General features: G+C 36.2%; 1 protein-coding gene across 1 annotated transcript; it reads right to left on the reverse strand.

The window, feature by feature from the left end:
- Positions 1-1,458: 1,458 nt before the first annotated feature.
- Positions 1,459-20,165, reverse strand: LOC149475236 (uncharacterized). The gene is made up of 13 exons (XM_089713568.1): positions 19,817-20,165; positions 19,278-19,379; positions 18,118-18,242; positions 10,231-10,358; positions 8,070-8,191; positions 6,930-7,036; positions 6,060-6,176; positions 5,273-5,418; positions 4,814-4,922; positions 4,410-4,459; positions 3,585-3,840; positions 2,948-3,065; positions 1,459-2,820 (listed from the first exon to the last, which is right to left on the reverse strand). The coding sequence occupies exons 1-13, from the start codon at positions 19,973-19,975 to the stop codon at positions 1,918-1,920; spliced, it is 2,442 nt and encodes an 813-aa protein (XP_089569694.1). The 5' UTR covers positions 19,976-20,165; the 3' UTR covers positions 1,459-1,917.
- Between the last annotated feature and the right edge of the window lie 3,693 nt (positions 20,166-23,858).

The following is a 23,858-nucleotide window of genomic DNA, read 5'->3' on the forward strand; positions in this document are numbered from 1 at the left end:
GAAAAGGAACGAGTGTCGAGTGAACGTTGACGTCCGCGTCGACACTCGTAGGTATACGAAGCCCGGTTTACACGCACACTCTTTACCGCGTGATTGAGTGCGCGGGATTGAACGCGGGAAAGCACACGCGCGCAATCGCGAGGGATTGTTTTGTCACGTTTTTTTATGCACTTATTCTTTCGCGCGCGATTATTCGTGCGTCTTTGAGGAAAGAGGAAAGATTGTGCGTGTAAACGATAATCGCGCGCGATTGAACGAAGGAAAGCGTGGCGCGTTGGAGTGTGTGCGGAGTGGACGCGCAATCTCGTTCACTCTGTCATCGTTTAAATGCTCGCTCTTTCCCGCGTGAAAGCCGAATCGTGCGAAAGAGCGTGCGTGTAAACCGGGCTATTGTTTCATCGAATATAACTTCGACTGGCGAATAGCGAACACGAATGTATTAAATCTATACTAATATCACAGACTAAATACTAACTGTTGAAACTTGTTGAAATGAAATGCCGAATACAAAAGATAGGTATGTGGTAATTTTTATTAGGAAAATAAAACAACATCTTCAAAAAAAAATATATTTTATTGATAATAATATGTATATGAACGTTTACAGCTATAGTAAGGATACAGGGATGAATTATGTTATAACTATAGAATATATTTGAAATAAGAATATTTTAACAAATTTATTGTGGCCCGTTATTCATTCATATTATAAAATGCATATTTATTAGAGATGGGCCGAATATTCGTTTTATATTCGATATTCGGCTTTACCGAATATTCATATTCCACTGAATCACATAATGGGGTAAGTATTTTGGAGTGTAGCTTTCTGATTTTGTCGTTACTGACGCTTTTTTTCAACGAAGTAGTAGTAAGTAGGGTGGTAAAAAGATAATAACATAATGCAAAATATAGGTATCTAGCTGTACCGAATATTCGGCCGAATGTTCGTATTCGGTGACGGTTATGCTCGGCCCATCTCTAATATTTATAGTCTGCTGTAGTTTTATTTTATTATTGCATAAATCAGACTGGTTTTAATTTTTCAATTACAATTATATAAGTAACAAAAATGAATCCAAAAATGTGTTGGTAAGCTAGAACGGCTGAACAGATTTCGTTAAATCTTTTTTTATAATACTCCTTCAAGTACGAGGATGGTTCATAAGGAGATAAAACGTAAACATGTACCACGGGCGAAGCCGAGGTGGATCGCGAGTTCAATATATTTTCAGAATTATATGTCATTTTATAAAATACTAGCGGTCCGCCCCGGCTTCGCCCGTGGTACATATTTCGCAATAAAAAGTGGCCTATGTCCTTTCTCGGGTATCAAAATATCTCCATACCAAATTTCATGCAAATTGGTTCAGTAGTTAAGGCGTGATTGAGTAACAGACAGACAGACAGAGTTTACAGTTTTCAGACATTTATAATATTAGTATGGATAGTCTTGGAAAATATTGTATCATAGACAAAAACTAAGGGTAAATAATAAATAAATTAGTTATTCTATAGAATAGACGGTATATAATAATAATTATTAATACATTCTATTCTTATTAATATAATATATAGTTAAGTGCGGTGGAATCTAAGCTTAACTTACTTAAAATCAGTACTGTATACAATGTATAAAAAATATAGAGAACATTACATTGAGGTATTATTACTACGTATAGAGGACACCACGAACAAAATCTGTGCGACAAGTGTGGCGGCTAGTGAGTCATAGATTAAGCGATGAGTTTGTGACGTTTGCCTCTAACTCGTGTTACAAAGAGTGTAGTAGCGATGCCCTCTCTAGTACGTAGTACATAGTAAGTAGTAACTCAATGGAAAATTAGGGCTAAATATAACTTCCTTTTACACTACACCAGTCGTGTAAAAAAATAAATTTTAATATTACAAAAGTTATTATTCAGGCACTTTTATTTTAAAAAAGTTAGCAATAGATGTTTGCACTAAATTATCCGATTTTTTTTCAGATTTCTTTAATTTTTTTCGAATAGGCGATATTTCCGTGTCCGGTTTTAAAAGCACACCGCTTTGAGAATTTTCTGGATAATTCAACACATATTGCTTCAAAACTTTTCTTTCCTCCTTCGATTTCGTTATTTTTAACTTCAATTGTTCTTTCTTCCATTTTATATTGACGTGAATATTTTTATCGCGTATTGACAGTTCGGTTTCGCGCCTTTTTCTGCGTGACACTTTATTACTTTTTTTGCTGGCAATATTCTCTGACATGTCAAAGACTAAATTGATGTTGCTTTTGCTCTTTACTTTATCTGTGACGTAACGTTTTTTAATCTTCGATTTGACACTTTTATTTTTTTCACGTCTCTTGTCTTTGGTCTTTCGAATTTTGGAACGGTTTTTCGATTTTTCTTCTACCGTATGTTTTGAATCGGTTTTATTTTTGTTGGTGACTTCGTTCAAGTATTGATTTTTGAAGCTTTCTACATCGATGTCTATGTTTTTGCCTGCAATTTCTTTACGCGGACTGAATTTTAGCGGGACAATTTTATCTTTGTCACTTGGCGCGATTTTAACTACGTTTATATCTAGTTTTTGATCGTTTTTAGATATTTCGATGGCTGAATCGGTATTGACAATTACCGGTTTTGATTTAGGACTAATGATCGGTAGATTTTTATCAAGAAACTCTTCAGTTAGTATATTGGAAGTGTCCATATGTTTTTCATTTTCTATATTATTTTTGTTCGACATATTTGTAAAATTTTGACATATTATAGGATTTTCTTGAGTGTTGCTATGTTCTTGCTTTATATCTTGAGTGAAATCTACTTCCATTTTCTGGAATAAAAATAAAACTGTTCTTAAATAGATATAGATAAGAAATAAAAAATAGAGATAGATGTAAATTGTATATTTTCAAATATGGCAATATTAAGAATAAATGTTACATTTTGAGCTATTGTACCTGAGAAACAGCATCTGTTATGTCACAGCTCTTTTTAGGCGATATCCATTCTTTTACGGGTTCTTTTATTTTTGTTCGCTCTTTCAATATATTATTAAGAACGTTGTCTATGACGGAACTGAAAAATAAAGATTTTCTTATAGTTATGTATGTGCCAAATATACAAAAAAATAAAAAAACATGCTTCAATTAGATGAAATTCTTCTATTGTTATCAATCCTACTAATATAATATTAATTATAAATGCGAAAGTTTGTGAGGATGTGTATGTGTGTGTTTGTTACTCTTTCACGCAATTACTACTGAACCGATTACAATGAAATTTAGATATGATGCGATGTGAAAGACAAACAGACATACTCTCGCATTTATAATATTATAGTAGGATTACTTATAATACTAGCTGTGCTGTGCAGTTTTACCCGCATTGCCCCGCTCCTGTTGGTCTTAGCGTGATGATATATAGCCTATAGCCTTCCTCGATAAATGGGCTTTTTAACACCGAAATCATACTTAAAATCGGATCAGTAGTTCCTGAGATTAGCGCGTTCAAACAAACAAACTCTTCAGCTTTATAATACAGTACAGATTAGTATAGAAATACAGATTCTTTAAAATTTGAATAAAATTTACTCACTTCACAATTTTCTTCTTCACAGCCAAAGGCCTCGGCTTCCGTATTTTCTCTCTAATAACATCTATCACTTCGCTAGAGTTCCACGCTAAACTGTCGAGAGTTTCGATGTCTTCCAATTTCTCGCATAACTTCTTTTCCAACAGTTTTATGGGCGATTGTAGTTTATTTTCCAAATTTTTGTAGTATGGCTCGAAAATTCTTCGCCTCGGCGGTTTTAGATTTAACTCGCTTCTGCTTGTTAATGTGTTTTGTGATGCTGTTAAGAAAAATAAACGTTTATAACCAAGTTTCATAAATATACTAGCTTACCGCCCGCGGCTTCGCCCAAACCTTCCTCTTAAATCACTCTATTAAAAAAAACCGCATCAAAATCCGTTGCGTAGTTTTAAAGATTTAAGCATACAAAGGGACAGACAGAGAAAGCGACTCTGTTTTATACTATGTAGTGAAGAACTAGCTTTCATTAAAATGTGTTTATCCGTTGTAGATAAATGAATAACAGATCAAAATTATGTGTGGTTTATTCTTTTTGTTATTTAAACTTGTTAGTCTTAGACAAAGAAGAAAATATATAAAAATGATATTTATCTAAAAAAATCAGTCAGTATTTCTTGGAATATGGAATCCAAATTTTTATATAATATAAATTAATAAAAAAGAGCGTGTGTATCGAGCACACGTGTCAGAAGTGAAACTTCTTTGGCAAGATTCCAAAATCGTCGCCCTACTTCATGACGTGACGGTATTGCCATGACGTGACCTTGAAATTTTGCTCTAAACGCGCCTAAAGAAAAATGAAAAATAATAAAAAAAAAACATACTTACTCTGATCGTTTGCTTGAACTTTTTCTTGATTTACATTCGAACTTGACGGCCTGTGAAATATAAATAACACGCATTATTGTATTGCAGTATTGTTCTAGTTATATATAATATATATAAATCTCGTGTCACAATGTTTGTCCTCAATGGACTCCTAAAACCACTTAACCGATTATAATAAAATTCGCACACCATGTGCAGTTTGATCCAACTTGAGAGATAGGATAGTTTAAACATGTAGGTACCACGGGCGAAGCCAGGGCGGACCACTAGTATATATATTGAATTTTCATATTAAAAACTTAAAATGATAAACAAAAAAATAGCCTAATAATTTTAAATGTTTTTTTTTTGGCTATAAAATGTTTTTTTTTTTAATTTCCAAAAAAATAAAACATTTTACTTACATATTATTAACAAATAACTTGGGTTTTGTTCGTCTTAAGGACATTCGGCTTGGCATCCTCGGTCCTTGCCTCGATCTTGACATATTTTGATTTGGATCTGGGAGCGATACTGTAAAATAGATTAAAATTCGATAAATACTTTAAAAAACATGATTGATGGAACTCATGAATCACGTCCAGTGCAGCCGGTTCACACACACACTTGCTAAACAAAAACCGATGCGATTCACGTTTATCGATAGCGTTCAATCCGCAGTGGCTATAGCAAAAACTATATGAATGTAACATTTTGTCTTTTAATAGTACCTTTTTTAGGGTCATAGTCAAAAAACGCACAAAATCAAATCCTCGGCTAAACAAAATCAGATGCGACTCACGTCTATCGATAGCCTCTAAGTAACTCTAACTCATACACGTCATATAAAAGAAGACGGCTAAACAAAAACCGATGTGACTCACATCTATCGATAGCTTCCAAGTACTCCACATCACTAGGCGCAGCCGGTTCGCACACAGCACAAACATATAAATTTGTATGTATGTCCGCGCATTGTGCGTGTGCGCCTACACTACCGCATAATAAACATAGTTTTATATCCCATGGACTGAAAAAGAACAAAATATAATTAGTCTTAATATATATAAATCTCGTGTAACAATGTTTGTCCTCAATGGACTCCAACCACTTAACCGATTATAATAAAATTCGCACACCATGTGCAGTTCGATCCAACTTGAGAGATAGGATAGTTTAAACATGTAGGTACCACGGGCGAAGCCGGGACGGACCACTAGTATACAGTATAAATAATCTATACTTAATATTATAAAGAAGAAGAGTTTGTTTGAACGCGCTAATCTAAGGAACAACTGGTACGATTTGAAAAATTATTTCACTGTTAGATAGCCCATTTATCGAGTAAGGCTATATATCATCAGTCATCACGCTAAGACCAACAGGAGCAATGCGGGTAAAACCGCAGGGCATGGCTAGTTCATAATATACTAGCTTTCCGCCCGCGCAGTCAAAGAAAAACCCGCATAGTTCCCGTTCCCGTGGGATTTCCGGGATTGCGTCATTTTCCCGGGATAAAAAGTAGCCTATGTCCTTTCTCGGGTATCAAAATATCTCTATACCAAGTTTCATGCAAATTGGTTCAGCAGTTTAGGCGTGATTGAGTAACAGACAGACAGAGAGAGTTACTTTCGCATTTATAATATTAGTATGGATTTTATTAATAATTACCCGTTATCGACATCATATTCCCTTCCTTGTGGACACTTGCATTCCGGCACATTGCAAACGATCTTCCTCTCATATATTTCAGCGAATGCATTCTGTTCCAATTCCCATGCTGCGTCTCTGAAAAATATATTATTTTTATTCATTGAGATATACATATGGAGACGACACCGCCTACATCACTTATGTTCCGCTCAACATAAGCCATATGGCTTAACTGCACGCTCATTTTTTGTTTTAAAGTGAAACGCATCAAATATGCCTTCGTGTGTGTTACGATATTGCACAAATAATACAAATAATACGGAAAAGTGACTAACATAACTTTTCATCGGTAAGTACCTAACTAGATAATAATTTTTAAAACTTAGTTAGAGCAAAAAAATGGCGCACAGATTTTGTTCGTGGTGTCTCCTCCATACGAAGTAATATTATCTCAATGTTTTTATTTCTATTATTTATGTTTCTTTTTGAAGTGAAACTTCTTTAGGCGCGTTGGAGTAAAATTTCAAAGTCGCGTCATGGCAATACCGTCACGTCATGGAGTAAGGCGACGATGGTATCTTTGAATCTTGCCAAAGAAGTTTCACTTCTAACACGTGTGCTCGGCACAAACACTCTTTTTAATTTATCAGCCAAACCGACAGAAGTTTCTTTTTTTTTGCTAAACATTTCTTAGGTTTTTCCTTCATAAGATTATTCTATTGACAACAAGGAACACAGCAGAGAAAATAATCATCTAAATCGGTCAAGCCGTTCACGCGTGATGCTGTGTGTGACCAAGGGCAATAGCGATTCATTTTTAAGGGAAATAGGGATTAATTTTTTAGATATAAATATATATTTTTATGCACAAGAATAAACTTCACTTACCTATCCGGTATGTAATACCCTTGGCTCATAACAGCATTGTAGAATTGTTCTTTATCATTACATAGCGGACATTTTAAATAGTGCATGCCTGCACTTAAAGCCATTCGCTGAAAAATAATAAAAAATTTATCTGTTTTTGTCAAACATTTTGTTATAAACTAGCGGTCCGCCCCGGCTTCGCCCGTGGTACATATTTCGCAATATACTATGTACTATGTTCTTTCTCAGGGTCTAAAGATTGTCTGTGCCAAATTTCATCAAAATCTGTTAAGAGGTTTATGCGTGAAAACAATACATACATACATAATTACATAATTACAAACTTTTCCTCTTTATAATATTAGTATAGATCTATACTAATATTATAAAGCTGATGAGTTTGTTTGAACGCGCTAATCTCAGGAACTACTGGTCTGATTTGAAAAATTCTTTCGGTGTTAGATAGCCCATTTATTGAGGAAGGCTGTAGGATACATATCATCTCGCTCAGACCAACAGGAGCGGAGCAATGCGGGTAAAACTGCTGGGCACAACTACTATATAATACTCGCGTAAACAACGACGCAAACGAAAGAAAATACTATCTCCAGATTGTTTAAACTAAGTGCCTAGTTATTTAATGTATTTATCATACATACAATTTATATTATTTCACCTCACTACAATGGGGAATATTCATGTTATTCTTTTTTGTCTTAAATTAATAGTTTACTATTAAAAAATATATTAATGGGCTTCAAAATACTCTAGATATTTTTAAAAATGAAATTTAAAACTTTAAAAAAGTTTAAGCAGTTCAAACGCCGCCATATTGCTCGCGCTTTGCGTGACGTCACATGACACGTCCAGTGGGTGTTCACCTTAGTGTTTACTGTGGAGTGATGAATACAATGTCGTGTCAGATGACGTCACATTTCGTTCGACCAATGGTGGCGCGTTTTGGAAGTTTGAATTTCGCTCCCTTATTTTGCACTTTTTGAATATTATTTTAGGGGTTTAAATAATAAGTAAATAAAAAAAAAACCTTTTCATTATAATATTACGATAATAAGCATTCGAGAGAAAAATATTTTAGGCCATTTCAAATTTTATGCATATTCCCTATTAAACTGTATGAACTAACTCAAAACTAAACTTTACCTGCAAACAAGATCTATGGAACCAGGCATCTCTCGCACAGCAAGGCGGCCAAAAAGTCAACAAAGACGGAAAAGCATCCACTTTTTCATAGCATATAACACATACCATATCTTGTTGTATATCTGTAATAAAAAAGCACACGTGTCAGAAGTGAAACTTCTTTAACACATTCCCAGCGGCACAGATATATCTGTACTTTCCATTACTGCGTTACGGGTTGTTTTAAACCTTGTCCTATACCAGAGATGGTGGCGGCACGAGGCATATTAAACCCCACCGCCCGTAGGAGACCAAAATCCTTTTTTTGGCGCCAAATAAGACAAAGGGTGCAAATTTTTATTTTTTCAGTGCGGCACGAGGTCTAAGAAATCCGGTATTAAGGTCGGTATACCATTGAACTAGGAATCAATAGCACATCTCAGATATATAGTTATCACTTTCCTACACTGAACCAGATGGAAGTTATGCCGCCCGCACGACAGAGAAGTTTTAGTTTTTTCCTACCGCTATAACGACGAGACACGGACAGGGTGTTTCAAGCCCTGTTTCGCACCTAACGTGTTAAGATGCAAAGATACCAAAATCGCCTTACTCCATGAGGAGAAGGTATTGCCATGACGCGACATTACAATTTTACTCTCAACGCGCCTAAAGTTTAACTTTAAAAACATATCTTATCTATACTAATATTATAAAGAGGAAAAGTTTGTAAGTATGTATGTATGTATGTATGTATGTATGGTATTCACGCATAAACTACTGGACCGATTTCAAAAATTATTTCACCATTGCATTGCTGCATCTTTACTGAGCAACATAGGCTATATTGCATTTTCAAAAAAATTAGAGATCCTTACCAAAAATGCAATAATGTAACCCAAGGTGTAAAAAAATCCTCAATAAAACTTCTGTCATCGCGTGCGCTGCGGAATCTATTGAAGATAGAACAAAAAAATGTTCTACGGTATTATAGAATGGATCAATATCTACAAGAAAGTCCGCGATACCATATGTCCATCTTCAGTAGTTATGTTACTACAACAACTTTTTTACGTTTTCAAAGTAAATAGAAGTGCCGACAGTAATCAAACCATGTTATCCATTACACATATATTAATCCTTATCCCATTAAATGATGTTTTATTATAGACTGTTTCAATACCAGCAAAATGCTTTTTAAATGAAAAGAATTGGATATTCCATTCAAAATATATAACGAATTTTTAAAAGTGTCAATCTACAGAAAATAGTAGGTATATTGTTCGAGCAGGCCGTAGTGCGGGGGTCACGGAGGAATTCTACCAATATGCATCTTGACGGAACACAGTGGGGTTTTGGTCGGTAGGAATCCGACATAACCCACGGCCCCTCCCCCGGAGGCCGTGGGTATCTATGAAAGATTTCCCCACTAAAAAAAAAAAAAAAAGGCCGTAGTGCGGGACGGGGTAAAGGTGATTTTCATGTGATTAAAAATTAAACCTATAGTCCGACCTGTAGTAGACTTTTCACTGTAACGATATCGCTATCTATGCGGGTGAAACCGCAGGGCATTGCTAGTATAATATTATATAACTGAAGAGTTTGTATGTTTGAACAAGCTTATCTCAAAAACTAATGGTCCGATTAGAAAAATTATTTCGCTGTTAGATAGCCCATTTATCGAGGCTATATGCTATATATCATCACGCTAAGACCAACAGGAGCGGAGCAACGGGAAAGTTGTTAAGAATGTATGGACGTATGTTTATAATTACTCTTGCACGCAAAAACCACTGAACCAATTTTGATGATACTTGGCAGTGAGGAAGCTTATGTACCAATATAACACAAAATACAGAAATACTAGCTTTTGCCTGCGGATAACGCGACACAGAGAAACATAAAGCTAGTATTGACTATGTTGTTGAAATAATAAAATAGTAAATTTTTTTTTTCACACACTGCTCGATCTGATCCCATACTAAGCTTTCGCTTGTGTTACGGAAACCAGACGGCTGATAAACATACATATATAATTTTAAATACACACTCATATAGATAATTAACACCCAGACACAGAGCAAACATCTATGTTCATCACACAAATATTTGCCCCGGGTGGGAATCGAACCCACGACCTCTGGCTTGGAAGACCTACCAACCAACCAACCGGTCAAATTACCTTCAGATTTCATTTCCCCCTTCCCCACTATAGCTTTTAATTTCCTTTCTTTTATCTTTCTTTCTTTAATGTTGTCCAAAATGTTACTTGCTACCTTTTGTTTGGGCGCATGCTTCCAGCAGAATGATCTGAAAATATAAAATAAATGCTTTATTTATTCAATAAAACTGACTGACTTGAAGTTGGCAGGCTCTACGAGAACTGCTCAGACAATACGAGAACTACTCAGGCAATACGAGAACTACTCAGGCTATACGAGAACTGCTCAGGCAATACGCGAACTACTCAGACGATACGGGATCTACTCAGGCAATACGAGAACTACTCGTACAATACGAGAACTGTTCAGGCAATACGGGAACTACTCAGGCAATACGAGAACTGTTCAGGCAATACTAGAACTACTCAGGCTATACGAGAACTGCTCAGGCAATACGCGAACTACTCAGACGATACGGGATCTACTCAGGCAATACGAGAACTACTCGTACAATACGAGAACTGTTCAGGCAATACGGGAACTACTCAGGCAATACGAGAACTGTTCAGGCAATACTAGAACTACTCAGGCAATACGAGAACTACTCAGACGATACGGGATCTACTCAGGCAATACGGGAACTACTCAGGCAACAATACGAGAACTACTCAAGCTATACGATAACTACACGGACAATACGGTAACTGTTCAGGCAATGCGGGAGCTACTCAGGCAATACGCGAACTACTCAGACAATACGGGATCTACTCAGGCAATACGCGAACTACAAGGCAATATAAGAACATATGTGTAGTGTCAGTTTGTAGTATTGAAATAACCTCTTTTAAGCAAATGCATATACAGTGGATTTCGGTTATAACGACGGCGGAGGGACCACTTTAATGTTGTCGCTATATCCGGAGGTCTCTATATCCGAAATACATAATAAAAAATCACGTACATTATGTATATATACATACGTAGTTATTTATTTATCACTTATTTATATTATACAAGGCTTTTATTAAAAAAACGAGTTATAGTGCACTGCTTAAGTTTACTTTTTCTTTAACAGTAAATGTACGTCTAGGAGCCATTTTCACAAGTTTAAGAAACGATGTTTACTCACTGGAAATTGATACGTAACTGATTCATAATTTTAACTTCATGCACGTGCTAAGTAATCCTACACAGAAACAAATCACTTGACCATCTGCGAATGTAAACAAAAGATTCTTATCCTTTGTTTACATTCCTACATAATACAAGCTTAATAGTTAAAGTTGATGAATGAGTCTTTGCGCCTTTGCCGACTCCGTCTCAATATCCGCAATGAATTTCTAGGAATCTGTCCCAAATAGTTCATAAAAACAAGTCGTTATACCCGAATTAGGCGTTATATCCGGAGTCGCTATTGCCGAATGGATTTATACGAAAGTGTTGATGACGAAAGAAGAAGACAATAAACTTGTGCGTATATAGTTTAATAATAAAAATTACAGAGTGCGTTTGGTAGAATAATTAATTTTAGTGAGGGAGTGTCCTGCTCAGCGGTTGCGTGGCGAGTCCAAGTCGTAGAGGACAGTGGGGTCAATCCGCGGCCAATCGCACGGCGCCGCGACGTGACGACGCGATGACGCAGTCGCAACGCTCCGTTCCGCACGATTTTGTTGCGGCAACATGCTCCCGGCCTTGGAACGTGCTGGTTCCAACGAACTGTCGACCACGAAGCGAAGAATCAGCTATCTGGTGAAGGAAGCGGACAAATTTTAGTGAACGCCCGACGCACGATGCCGTCTGCAGTACGAATGTCGGCCACTCGTGCTACTCCATCCTTCCCCGGATATGTCGCTCGGATGCGCCCCAAGCTCCACTTCAACGGCGGCAATCGGTCGTCCTTAATGAGAACGAGCGTGTTCTCCTTGAGATCCCCCTTGTGCTGGTGCCATCTGGTTCGCGTTTGCATCTCGGAGACATACTCTTTGGACCAACGATTCCAAAAGTGCTGGCGTATTTGTTCCACCCTCTGGAACCTCGGGAGACGAAGCTCAGGCACGTCGTATAGCAGCTCAGCCGTTACAGGTGCAGTCAGCGGACGACCAACCAGGAAATGTGCAGGGCTAAGTGGAAGGAAATCATTGGGATCTGTGGAAAGATGGGACAAAGGACGGGAGTTCAGGACAGCTTCAACCTGGGTCAATACTGTGCTAAACTCCTCGAACGTTAAATGTGCGTTACCTACTACACGTTTGAGATGGTGCTTGCAGCTTTTTACTCCAGCTTCCCACAATCCCCCGAAATGACTAGCGTAAAAAGGTATCATTTTAAAATTAATATTTTGCGAAGTTGCATATGCTTTAATTTCATCAGAACAGGTAGCTAAAAATTTTTTGAACTCATTCATGAGACCGACAAAATTCTTCCCATTGTCAGAAAAGATAGTCACGGGTTTACCTCGCCGCGATATAAAACGTTTCAAAGCTAAGAGATATGATTCCGACGATAGATCGCTAACAAGTTCCAAGTGAACCGCGCGTGTAACAAAACATATAAATAAGCATATGTACGATTTTTGTAACTTAGCACCTCTGCCTTTACGATTCAGCGTGAACACTGGGCCAGCGTAGTCGACACCACAACGTATAAACGGATAACCTGGGTCCAGACGCTCCTGCGGTAGATTCCCCATAATAGGCGCGACCGTAGTCGGTTGCAGTCGTGCGCAGCGCATGCACGAATGTACCACCTTCCTAGCGAGGTTTCTGCCGCCGACCGGCCACCACATCTCTCTGAGCGTAAACAGTAGAAGCTGTGGCCCGGCGTGGAGTAAACGTTCATGCTCGAACCGAAAAAGCAAAACTGAAAAATGATGATTAGCTGCGATTAAAATAGGAAATTTTTTATTAAAACTAAAATTTGGCGAATTTTGAATACGCCCACCTACACGAATTAAATTATTATTTGCGTCAAAGAATACATTTAATTTAGAAATTTGATTGTAGCCTGATATATTCGTTATATTTTTATTATTTTTAAGCGCATAGTAAATATCGGGAAACGATTCCTGTTGACTCAACTTTACTAACGTTAATTCAGCACGATTTAATTCCTCGACTGATAATAAACCTGTCCACTTATTAGTTTTATTTCGCGCGTTATTAATAAAACGTAATACATAAGCAGCTGCGCGTTTAAGTCTATTATATTGTGAAAATCGAGAAAAAATAATTAAATTATCGTTTAAATTATTACTTATGTGACAACAAATATTCGTAGATTTAATTTCCGGTAAATCTGAATTAATTAATTTGGAATGTTTTAATTCGGGCAATTCAAAATGTACATTATGTAAAAATAACCATAAAGATGAGGAGCTAAGCGCTTCTAGACTTTGCCCGCGTGAGACTAAATCGGCTGGATTATCCTTGCCTGCGACGTGACGCCATGGATGTTCCTTGGTCAGCTCGTGAAATGTGAATCTCTGCCGTCCTATTTTGAACATAAGGTTTTAATAAATTTATAGGCATACCTAACCATCCTAAAACGATAGTTGAATCTGTCCAAAATACAATTTTATTAAAGTTTGAACGCAGTGATCCAATAAGCTTATAATATAATCGTGCACCTAACAACGCACCACACAACTCTAATCTAGGTATAGTTGTAGGTTTAGTCGGCGCGATCTTACCCTTCGAACATATCAAGCGCACTGTGACATCAGCTGTTGCATTGATCGTACGAGCGTATGCGCAAGCTCCGTACGCGACCTGTGAAGCATCGGTAAATATATGTAGTTCGGTTCGCACTGGATCAATGCACATAACGTGACGCGGTATTCGTAAACTACTAAGAAAAGATAATCCATTTATAAACTTATCCCATATTTGCGAAATTTCGTTAGGAACCGATTCATCCCACGTCAATTTTAACAACCAACATCTTTGTAATAAATGCTTTGCGATAGTAATAAACGGACTCAATAATCCTAGCGGATCGTATATTTGTGAAGCGCACGATAAAATAATACGTTTTGTCACTACTTCACTCTTTTGTATAATTTGTGTGAAATAATAAATATAATCATCGAGACTATTCCATCCGATACCTAAAGTTTTATTGTTACAAGTTTTATTCAGTAAACATAGATCGTGTGTTTGCGATTCATTAACGCTAGGCGTAATTAAATTTAAATTATGACTAAAAATCCACTTTCGTAATTTAATACATGCTGAATCTAAAAGACTACTAGTTTCTTTACAAATATTTTCTAATTCGGATATAGAATTCGATGAAACTATGAGATCGTCAACGTAAAAACAATTATTAATAGTATCGGCTACATACGGAATATTCGAGTGTTTGGCTAATTCCTTTAAACATCTACAACTTAGATACGGTGCGGATGCCGTTCCGTACGTCACGGTGTTGAGTCGGTACACCCTCAGCGGCTCTGAGGGATCATCCCGCCACAAGATCAGCTGCAGGTCACGCTGATCTTCAGCAATATTCAATTGCCTGTAAAATTTTTCAATGTCAGCGCATGCAACATACCTATTCTCGCGAAAACGTAATAAAATAGAAATCAAGTCACCTTGAATAGCAGGTCCAATCATTTGTATGTCGTTTAATGATACGCCGGAACTAGACTTCATACTCGCATCAAAAACTACGCGTAATTTAGTTGTGGTGGCGTGCTCCCTAAACACACCATGATGCGGTAGGAAATAGTGCGGGTTCCCATACGTATTGACGAGACTCATATGACCTAAATTAATATACTCCTGTATAAAATCAGAATACATCTTTTTATAATTAGTATTTTGCTGAAGACGTTTCTCTAACGCGTAAAAACGACATTCAGCTTGTGCGCGTGTATTACCTAATAACTCAGGTGATTGTTTCAACGGAATTGAAACACAGAAACGACCATCGGAAAGTCGACGTGTTGTGCGAATAAAATGTTCCTCACAAGCAATATTATCTTCGCTCGATAATTGCTGTAATTTATTGCTAGGCGCGGATAATTCTTCTAATTCCCAGAAATTCCTAACTAACTTATCGAGTGAATCATCTTCCGTGGATAACGTCGAATAATTACAATTAATATGTGATAATTTTTTATTACTAGTATACGGAAAAGGTTTAATTGCACCTGACACTATCCAACCTAATTTGGTGTTTTGAAGGAAAGGACCACTTTTCAGGCGCATTTTTCCTTCGGTTATTAATTCCCAAAATAAATCAGCACCGATCAGTAAATCAATAGGTTGACTTTCGTAAAAATTGGGATCAGCTAACAATAAATTGTGAGGAATATTAAATTGATTTAAATTAACCGTGGTTGTAGGCAATTTTGATGTAATTTGGGGCAAAATCAAACATTGAAAACGGGCAGTGAAGCTCCCGTCGCGCGATTTAATTTCAATGTTACAAGATTGCGAACATTGCGTAATAGAATTACCTACACCGTGAATATGTTGAGTGGACTGTAATATTCGTATATTTAATTTATTTGCAAACGATTGCGTTATAAAGGATCGCTCGCTTCCGCTATCTAGAACTGCGCGTGCGCAATAATACTCACCCGATTCATTATATACTTCAACTATCGCCGTAGACAATATGACAATCTGTTGCGAAGAATTGTCATCCTTTGTATGCATAACGGTTTGTGCGTGATTAATACATTGAAGTTGCATGTGTGCGTTATCTACTGAAACCACTGAAACGGGATGCGTATTAGTAAGCGAGGGGTGCTCGTACGTAGTTAACGTCACTGTATTTTGTTTAATTGGTGATAATTTAATTGCATCACAAAGTAAACTATTGTGCCTTTGTTCACACTTTCTACACGGACCAAAAAGACAAGTACCAACTAAATGACCTGGGCGCATACAATTAATGCATAAGTTTTTATCATTTATGAAATTAACCCTATGTTGCGGAGATAAGTCGAGAAACTTCTGGCATGAATACAGCTGATGCCTTTCGTTACATAGCAAACATGACTTGTAATGGCTGCGCGACTTATTGGATTGCGATTTAGATTGTTTGTTATCCGAAACTATGTTGCAATGAATTTTGGATGATGAATTTTTATTTTGGTAAGTAGAAAATTTATTTGAGTTATTTGAAATACTAGGTTTATTGTGATTTACGGATAGTGTAGTTAATAAATCGGCTTTTTCTTTAATAAATTCTAATAAATCGTTTAGTTTAATAATTTTGTCCTTATGTAATTTATAAAATGTGTTTTTAAATTGTTCCCACTCGCGTTCAGTGGTAGGATCTAACTTTGAAACTACGATATAAATAATCAAAGTGTCCCAGTATTCCGTGGGTTCTCCTAAGATTTTAAGAATACGTAAATTTTTTAAAACTGTATCAATTAAATTGTGTAATTGAATAGCCGATTCTCTTGAGACGTTTTGAAGTGAAAATATTGCCTTAATGTGACTTTGCACTATCAATCGCGTGTTATTAAAACGGTGTAATAAAAGCTCCCATGCAACCAGATAATTTTCGGATGAAAATTCAACGTTTTCTATAACGATTTTGGCATCGCCTTTTAAACTCGCCTTTAAATAATGAAATTTTTGAACCGGTGGTATTGTTTTCGAATTGTGAATTAAGGATGAAAACGTGTCGCGAAATTCTACCCAGTGTTCATGTGAACCGTCAAAGCTAGGTACAGAAATAGTCGGTAATTTTACTGAATCGTTATTAAAATTGTTACAGGTCGTATGGTCGTGCGCTAAGGAACAGTCAATGGATTTATTAGATCTATCCTCGGAATTATCTGGGTTTACCATGCAGTCCAGCATCGCCAGGACAACATAATATTCCCTCTCAAACTCTACGCGTGATTCTATGAGTTTATCCGTTTCTGACTCCGGGACAAGATCTTCGATTTTACTTTGTACTTGGTTGAAATCGTTCATTAAACTTTGTGCACCTGGTATACGTAATTTTAGTTCTGCCCTTTGATGTGTATCAAGATCCACGTTTTCAAAAGACGAAACATATTTCTTAAAATTCGTTAACCTACATTTGATTAACCCCCTTTTTTTCCTCAAATCCTTAAGCTCCTTTTGCTCAGAAAGAGACATAATGACTGAAGTAAAAAGCTACAAGTACTTACGTGCCACGTGAAGCAGATTCTTCGGTTGCGTAAAAGCACGTGAGGAGGCAAGCAACACCAAAAGCTCTGGAATATACAAAGCACAGTATCACTCAGATGAAGCTTTACAGGGTTGGATAAATTAGCTGGCCGTCTTACCAAACTGCACTGTAATTTTGCTACTTCTTCGCCGATTGCGTCTCCAAAATCCAGGATGTGATCCGGCTCGAAGGACCAGAAAATGTTGATGACGAAAGAAGAAGACAATAAACTTGTGCGTATATAGTTTAATAATAAAAATTACAGAGTGCGTTTGGTAGAATAATTAATTTTAGTGAGGGAGTGTCCTGCTCAGCGGTTGCGTGGCGAGTCCAAGTCGTAGAGGACAGTGGGGTCAATCCGCGGCCAATCGCACGGCGCCGCGACGTGACGACGCGATGACGCAGTCGCAACGCTCCGTTCCGCACGATTTTGTTGCGGCAACAGAAAGTATGCTTCAAATTCTAGGGACGTAAGTTCGACGTCGCTATAACCGAAAGGTCGTTACAACCGAGGTCGTTATTAATGAAATCCACTGTACATCTTTTACAAATTATATCTGTCTGTTTGTTTGTTCAGGGTAATCTCTAAAACGGCTAGATCGATTTTGATGTTACTCTATTTTACAGATAGCTGATGATAAAGGAGTAACTTTTGCAATTTTAAGTAGATGAAGTCGTGGACACAGTAAAACATACAAATAAAAACTTTAATTTAATATATTTGTATTTATACAGTTTTTTCTTACTTGTAATTTCCGTGGAACATAGAAATGGCGTTTTTCTCCCTGCCACATGGCAAATGAAACTGCTTCCTGCATTGTGATATGGAACATCCTAAGGTCGCTCCTTCTTTGTTACAATATGAACACCTCTGTAAGAATGTTGTAATAATTAAATACAATTCATCTTCTTATATATAAAAATGAATCACAAAATGTGTTGGTAAGCGCATAACTCGAGAACGGCTGAACCGATTTCGATAATTCTTTTTTTATTATATTCCTTGAAGTACGAGGATGGTTTTTATGTAGAGAAAACGTAAATATGTACCACGGGCGAAGCCGGGGCGGACCGCTAGTTACATATAGAAAACAGATAATAATATAAGTAACTTTTGATTTAATGTTTTGTGGTCAATGTAGTCGTCACTATTTCCTGTCCGAACATGCTTAGCTGTCGAATACTATAAAATTCCGCTATCCATTGAATTCTGAATTCCCTAGGGCTCAGACGTTGTTTATACAACGTATGACCCAACTACCCTCACTATGTTATCATATTTGTTGACTTGCTGTGATTTGTTATCAACTGACTACATCAATTCTGGCAAACATTGTTCTGCCTTTCTCTTATCACTTTGGGGTATGGAAATAGACACTATCTGATTCTCAGACCGTAATGCATCTATACAACAATATAAACTGTACATTGTAATGTTAATTTGTGTGGTACAATAAATAAATAAATAATGATCTTCCTTAACCAGTACTACCTTTTTCATAAGAGACAAAGGCTATATTTTTGTATTTATTCAGTAGGTCTACCATGAGTTTACGCACACGATACTCGCTAGCGATTGTAGTAAGCGGTTTGTATGAAATTTCGTACAGCGCCCCCTAGTGTGCCGTATTAGAACTAAAAAGCCTACCATGAGGTGCATTATAGTATACTACAGTAGATAACGTATAGTAAACTATACTACACTCGCTGTAGTAACCATACAATTTTTGCACCATTAGTTCTAATTTTGACATATGTCATAGTTTATAACTATTCGATGATAGATACGTCATCCACGGAAAATAATCTCGTGAACTATTCACGTTTACTATTGTAGTTACGTCAGACGATTTAACTATGTCAACTCATGGTAGGGGTACTGGTAATTAAACGGCTAGTTACTTACATGATTTTTGCTTCTTTTAATTTCTTCCAAAATATCAGGGTATAGGAAACCAAAGAGGCCTTCCTCATCTTTACCCTTTTGAATTAGACAGCATGAGAGCAGCTGAAATATACAATATCCTATACTTAGATATTATTTTCATGTTTTTTGTAAGTAAAGCATAATTTAACTTTAACAAAGTCTAATATTATGATCTCATCACTATATAATCACTTCATAGTATAAAACTAAATCGCTTGCTCTGCCCCTATGTCCCTTTGTATTCATTAGGAAGGTTTTAGTATATAATTTATTAGATTTGAGACAAAGCGGGCGAAGCCGCGGGCGGTAAGCCAGTTTTAAATAATTTAACTTTAATAAAGTCTAATAATATGATTGTATCACTATAATATATAATAAGTAAATGTTCATGAATACCATAGTATCTTTATAGGGTTCAAATGTGAGTTCTAACATGTTTAAGCATAAACAAAAATCATAGGACACATCTTTGATGTTCCATTTCTAAACTATGTATATCAACCGTTTTTATAACTTACCACACAAAAATAGTGGACATGTATGTCGCCAATAGCGTATAGTTTACCATAAATAACTTCATCGTCTACTTCCCGCCTGCAGAAGGCACAAGGAGCGCATTTGGAAGCTACTCTTGCTAAAAGATGTTTACTTTTCCTAATACTTAACTTGGATAACATGATTGTATAAAAGTACACATATAAAGCTTACTAATAAACAAAAATACAGTTCATTAACAACTATATACAAAATAATGAATAAAACATAATATAACAAAGAATATATCGGAGTTTTCTATCTATTTGTGATGAAAGAACACATAATAAGTTGGTTCTCGATTTCACTTTGATTAAAAGTAAACGTCAAAATAAATTATCGTTTGGCGGGAAACCGTGGTGGTATCCGTAATTTATTGTCTATGGGTATTAAATCATAGAAAAATGGATACTTTGAATATTTTTTATTGAAAGTAAAATATTTGTAAATAATAACAGTAATTTTAATAGTGTCAGTTTTACTATTTCATTGAAAACTGCATTTAAGTAAAAAATTATATTTAAAACAAAAAGTTCTGCACGCTTTTCTACCTTAAACTATTTGCCAGTTTGATTAATTAACATGTTATTAATTATGATTAACTAATAAACCAGCTAGATCTTGGGCAAGAATCTCCGCTAGATAAAGATATCGCACTCGTCACTCGTCAGTACTGACTACTGACACATGGAATCTAGACGTTCTGTTAAATCATTAATTTATGTACGCTTTGAACCCCGTGGCAGCCAGTAGCTCTCTACCGTATTTTTAAAATATTTGGGACTTTAACACTATTTTTTTACATCATTTAGCAAATAAAGTGCCATCCCGTGCCGTGAAATAAGCGTGGAAAAAGTAAAGCGTCTTATTCACGGCCAATCCCCGACGTACGTCGGCTCAAGGCCGCGGTGCTGGATGTATCCTACTGACGATCGTGCGCGCATCAAGCATGGCTAGGGTTGCCAACTTTTATTTGAAGAAATAGAGTATATCTGATTTTAAAGGAGGTAAATAAAGAGTAAATAAATATTTTTAAAAATGTATTTTTTTGTACTTTTTGCAGTAACTAAGAATTTTTCATTATTTTTAAATGAATTATATGAATCCAAACATTCCAAATCTAAATTTATATATTTCAAGAGCTCATTTTTAATTAATTTTTAATGAAGCTCGGTTTCTCTCTTCCCGCCACTTCACATTCATGACCGAAAAGACTCTTTCAGTAAATGCTAAAGTGGCGGGAACAGAGAGTATATAGCTAATCATTTTTTTTAAACAAACAAATTCGTCAAGATATTTTTTTTTTAATAAATTGCCATTTTTCTGCAGTGGACTTTTGCATAAAATCTGTGTTATTCAACAATTCGCCTTGGAGTTCTTTTAAAATAATAACTTCTGAATATAAACTGTCCATGTGTACAAGGTTGATCCAAAAGTAATGATAATTGGGATTTCCTGTGTACATAAAAATCAAAAATAACCGTTTCTTGCTTGCTCATGTACTCACTAAGTTATCACAAAAAAATCATATCAATAGGCCACGTTTCCAAGCTTAGATCATTAAGTAATGGATAACACACGCAGGCGTTTCCCCTTTTGCCGAGGTATAAGATTATTCGAATCGAAAAATCTTATGCTTTCATAAAAACTACTTGCGTAATCGATTATGAACACTCTGCGTATTCGTAAAACATCGAAAGGACGTCTGCGAGTGCTCCGCTAAAAATGCCGTTTTGCACTGTCAAGTCTTGCAGAAGCAATTCAAACATGTCGAATATTAAAAAAGATGGAATAACCTTTCATTTGTGTATATTTTTTTATTTTTTTAACGTACATTTCTAATTAAATGCAATTTCTAATAATCGTCGATGTATCGTTTAGCGATATGATCAAGACAAATAATCGAGTCATGTGTGTACTCGATCATTGATGCGGCCTCACGAGACTATCATGGAAAGAAAATATACAAATTTAATCTTTATGAACTAAGAGATAAAGTTGAATTTAAAACGCGATATTGAACCGCATTCCCCACGAGACTATAAAGCGATGTAGCGAGACTATCTTGAAGAGAAAATATACAAATTTAATCTTTATGAACTAAGCGATAAAGTTGAATTTAGAACGCGATATTGAACCGCACTCCCCACGAGACTATAAAGTGATGTAGCGAGACTATCTTGAAGAGAAATTCAAATTTAATCTTTATGAACTTAGTGATAGAGTTAAATTTAAAAACTCGTCGCTTAAAAGGTCGTTAATTTTTACGACTTTCTTAGTGACGGACTGCTTTTAACTTGAACGTCGATAAAAAAATGGTTTTCTATTTTGAAATGAGATGAGAATTAATCTTTATTATATTAAAATTTTACACAACTGCATAAAAAGGAGTATAATGTTTATTTTGTCTTGTATATATTTATTAAAATTTACGCTCGGTTACTTTTAACTGGCAGAACATTTTAATGGTACGGAACCCTTCGTGCGCGAGTCCGACTCGCATTTAGCCGTTTTTTTTTTGTTATGTTAATCTTATAACCTTTCTATTATGTAATCTATACTAATATTATAAAGCTGAAGAGTTTGTTTGTTTGTTTGTTTGTTTGAACGCGCTATTCTCGGGAACTACTGGTCCGATTTGAAAAATTCTTTCGGTGTTAGATAGCCCATTTATCGAGGAAGGTATATATCATCACGCTACGACCAACAGGAGTGGAGCCACGGGGGTGAAACCACGCGGAGCAGCTACTTTATTTATATGTATGTACGAATATTGCGTATATTTCAGATTTACAAAAAATCCTGCTTTAAGGCTAAGGTGGATTGAATGCTGTGGGAGAAAATCAGAATGGACACCTCGGTACAGAAATAATAAAAATTTCTGGACCGATATTTATTTTATTGAATATAATATGTGATGTGTTGAATAAATACATATTCAAATACAAATAAAATGGCGTTTTATTGTTTTTTCGTATGCATATAATAATGATGAAAACGTTACAAATGACCTGTGTAGTATTTTTTATGAATACAATATTAATGTTATTTCTAATTTCAACAAAATTATTATTTTTGTAATATCGATATGGTTACATCCCTTTAGAGCGATTGTATTATTACGTATATGTATAGAGATTTTTCTGTGTAATCGATGTATGTGTGCAAAAACATGCTAGTCTGTCCATTTTGTAATAGTTTGAGTTTGTAAAGACACAAATTATTTTTGTGAATGTGTGATTGTGATTCAAAGTGTGAGTTACCCTCCCCGCACCAAAACCGGCAGAAAGTTTAGTTAGAACATTTGCCAGCGTGCTCCATCCATTACTTAATGATCTAAGTTTCCAAGTATGTATTTACATTAATTTCTGTTGGCAACACTAATCTGCTGTACGTCCGCGCTATTCACTGTCCATCTGCACGACGTTCGCGGTGGTGGGGGTGCTTGCTGGATGAAAAGTTGGTCGTGCACATCCAGCAAGATAATAATAATAATTATTGACGTACGTCAACGCTATTCACTGTCGTTTTGGCGTCGTGCATCGTGTATGGGCGCGTTCCCACTATGTCGTAACGACTAATTTATCGTTCGACGACTGTCGTCTTTACCTGTTCCCATTATAACGATTGTTTGTCGTCAACATTTTTTATCGTTTAGCGACTGTCGTATCTAGCTGTTCCCATTGGATCGCGACGACATTTTATCGTTTCCTGGCAGTCGCTTTGTCGTTTACACATCATCAGCAAGCTACAAATCTAGTCGCCTCTGCGTTCGCTTGGTGATTACTAGTGCGTTTACTCTCCTGAGTTCAATGGACGTCATAGAGTTGCCGTCCACGATTTTTTATCGTTTTACGACTGTCGTGCTTGCCGTTCCCACTGTCACGACAAAGTGTCGTCACTGCAAAAACTGTCGTAGACGACAGTAAATTGTGTCGTTCTAAATGTGAACACCTCCATTTAAACATATAAGCCACGACACTTAAAACTACACGATTATCTGTCGTCACGACACGGTGGGAACGC

This window comes from Colias philodice, chromosome 31 (assembly GCF_061535455.1).
Source record: "Colias philodice isolate Cphi_HAF_F1 chromosome 31, ilColPhil1 Martin Lab GWU primary, whole genome shotgun sequence".
Lineage (NCBI taxonomy): Eukaryota > Metazoa > Arthropoda > Insecta > Lepidoptera > Pieridae > Colias > Colias philodice.

Coding starts and splice junctions, on each gene's coding strand:
- LOC149475236 (XM_089713568.1), bottom strand. CDS start 19,975: ATGTTATCCAAGTTAAGTATTAGGAAAAGTAAACATCTTTTAGCAAGA. Junction 8,192..10,230: donor GGGGGAAATGAAATCTGAAG/GTAATTTGACCG, acceptor TTTTTATTACAG/ATATACAACAAGATATGGTA. Junction 4,460..4,813: donor AAGTTATTTGTTAATAATAT/GTAAGTAAAATG, acceptor TATATTTCACAG/GCCGTCAAGTTCGAATGTAA.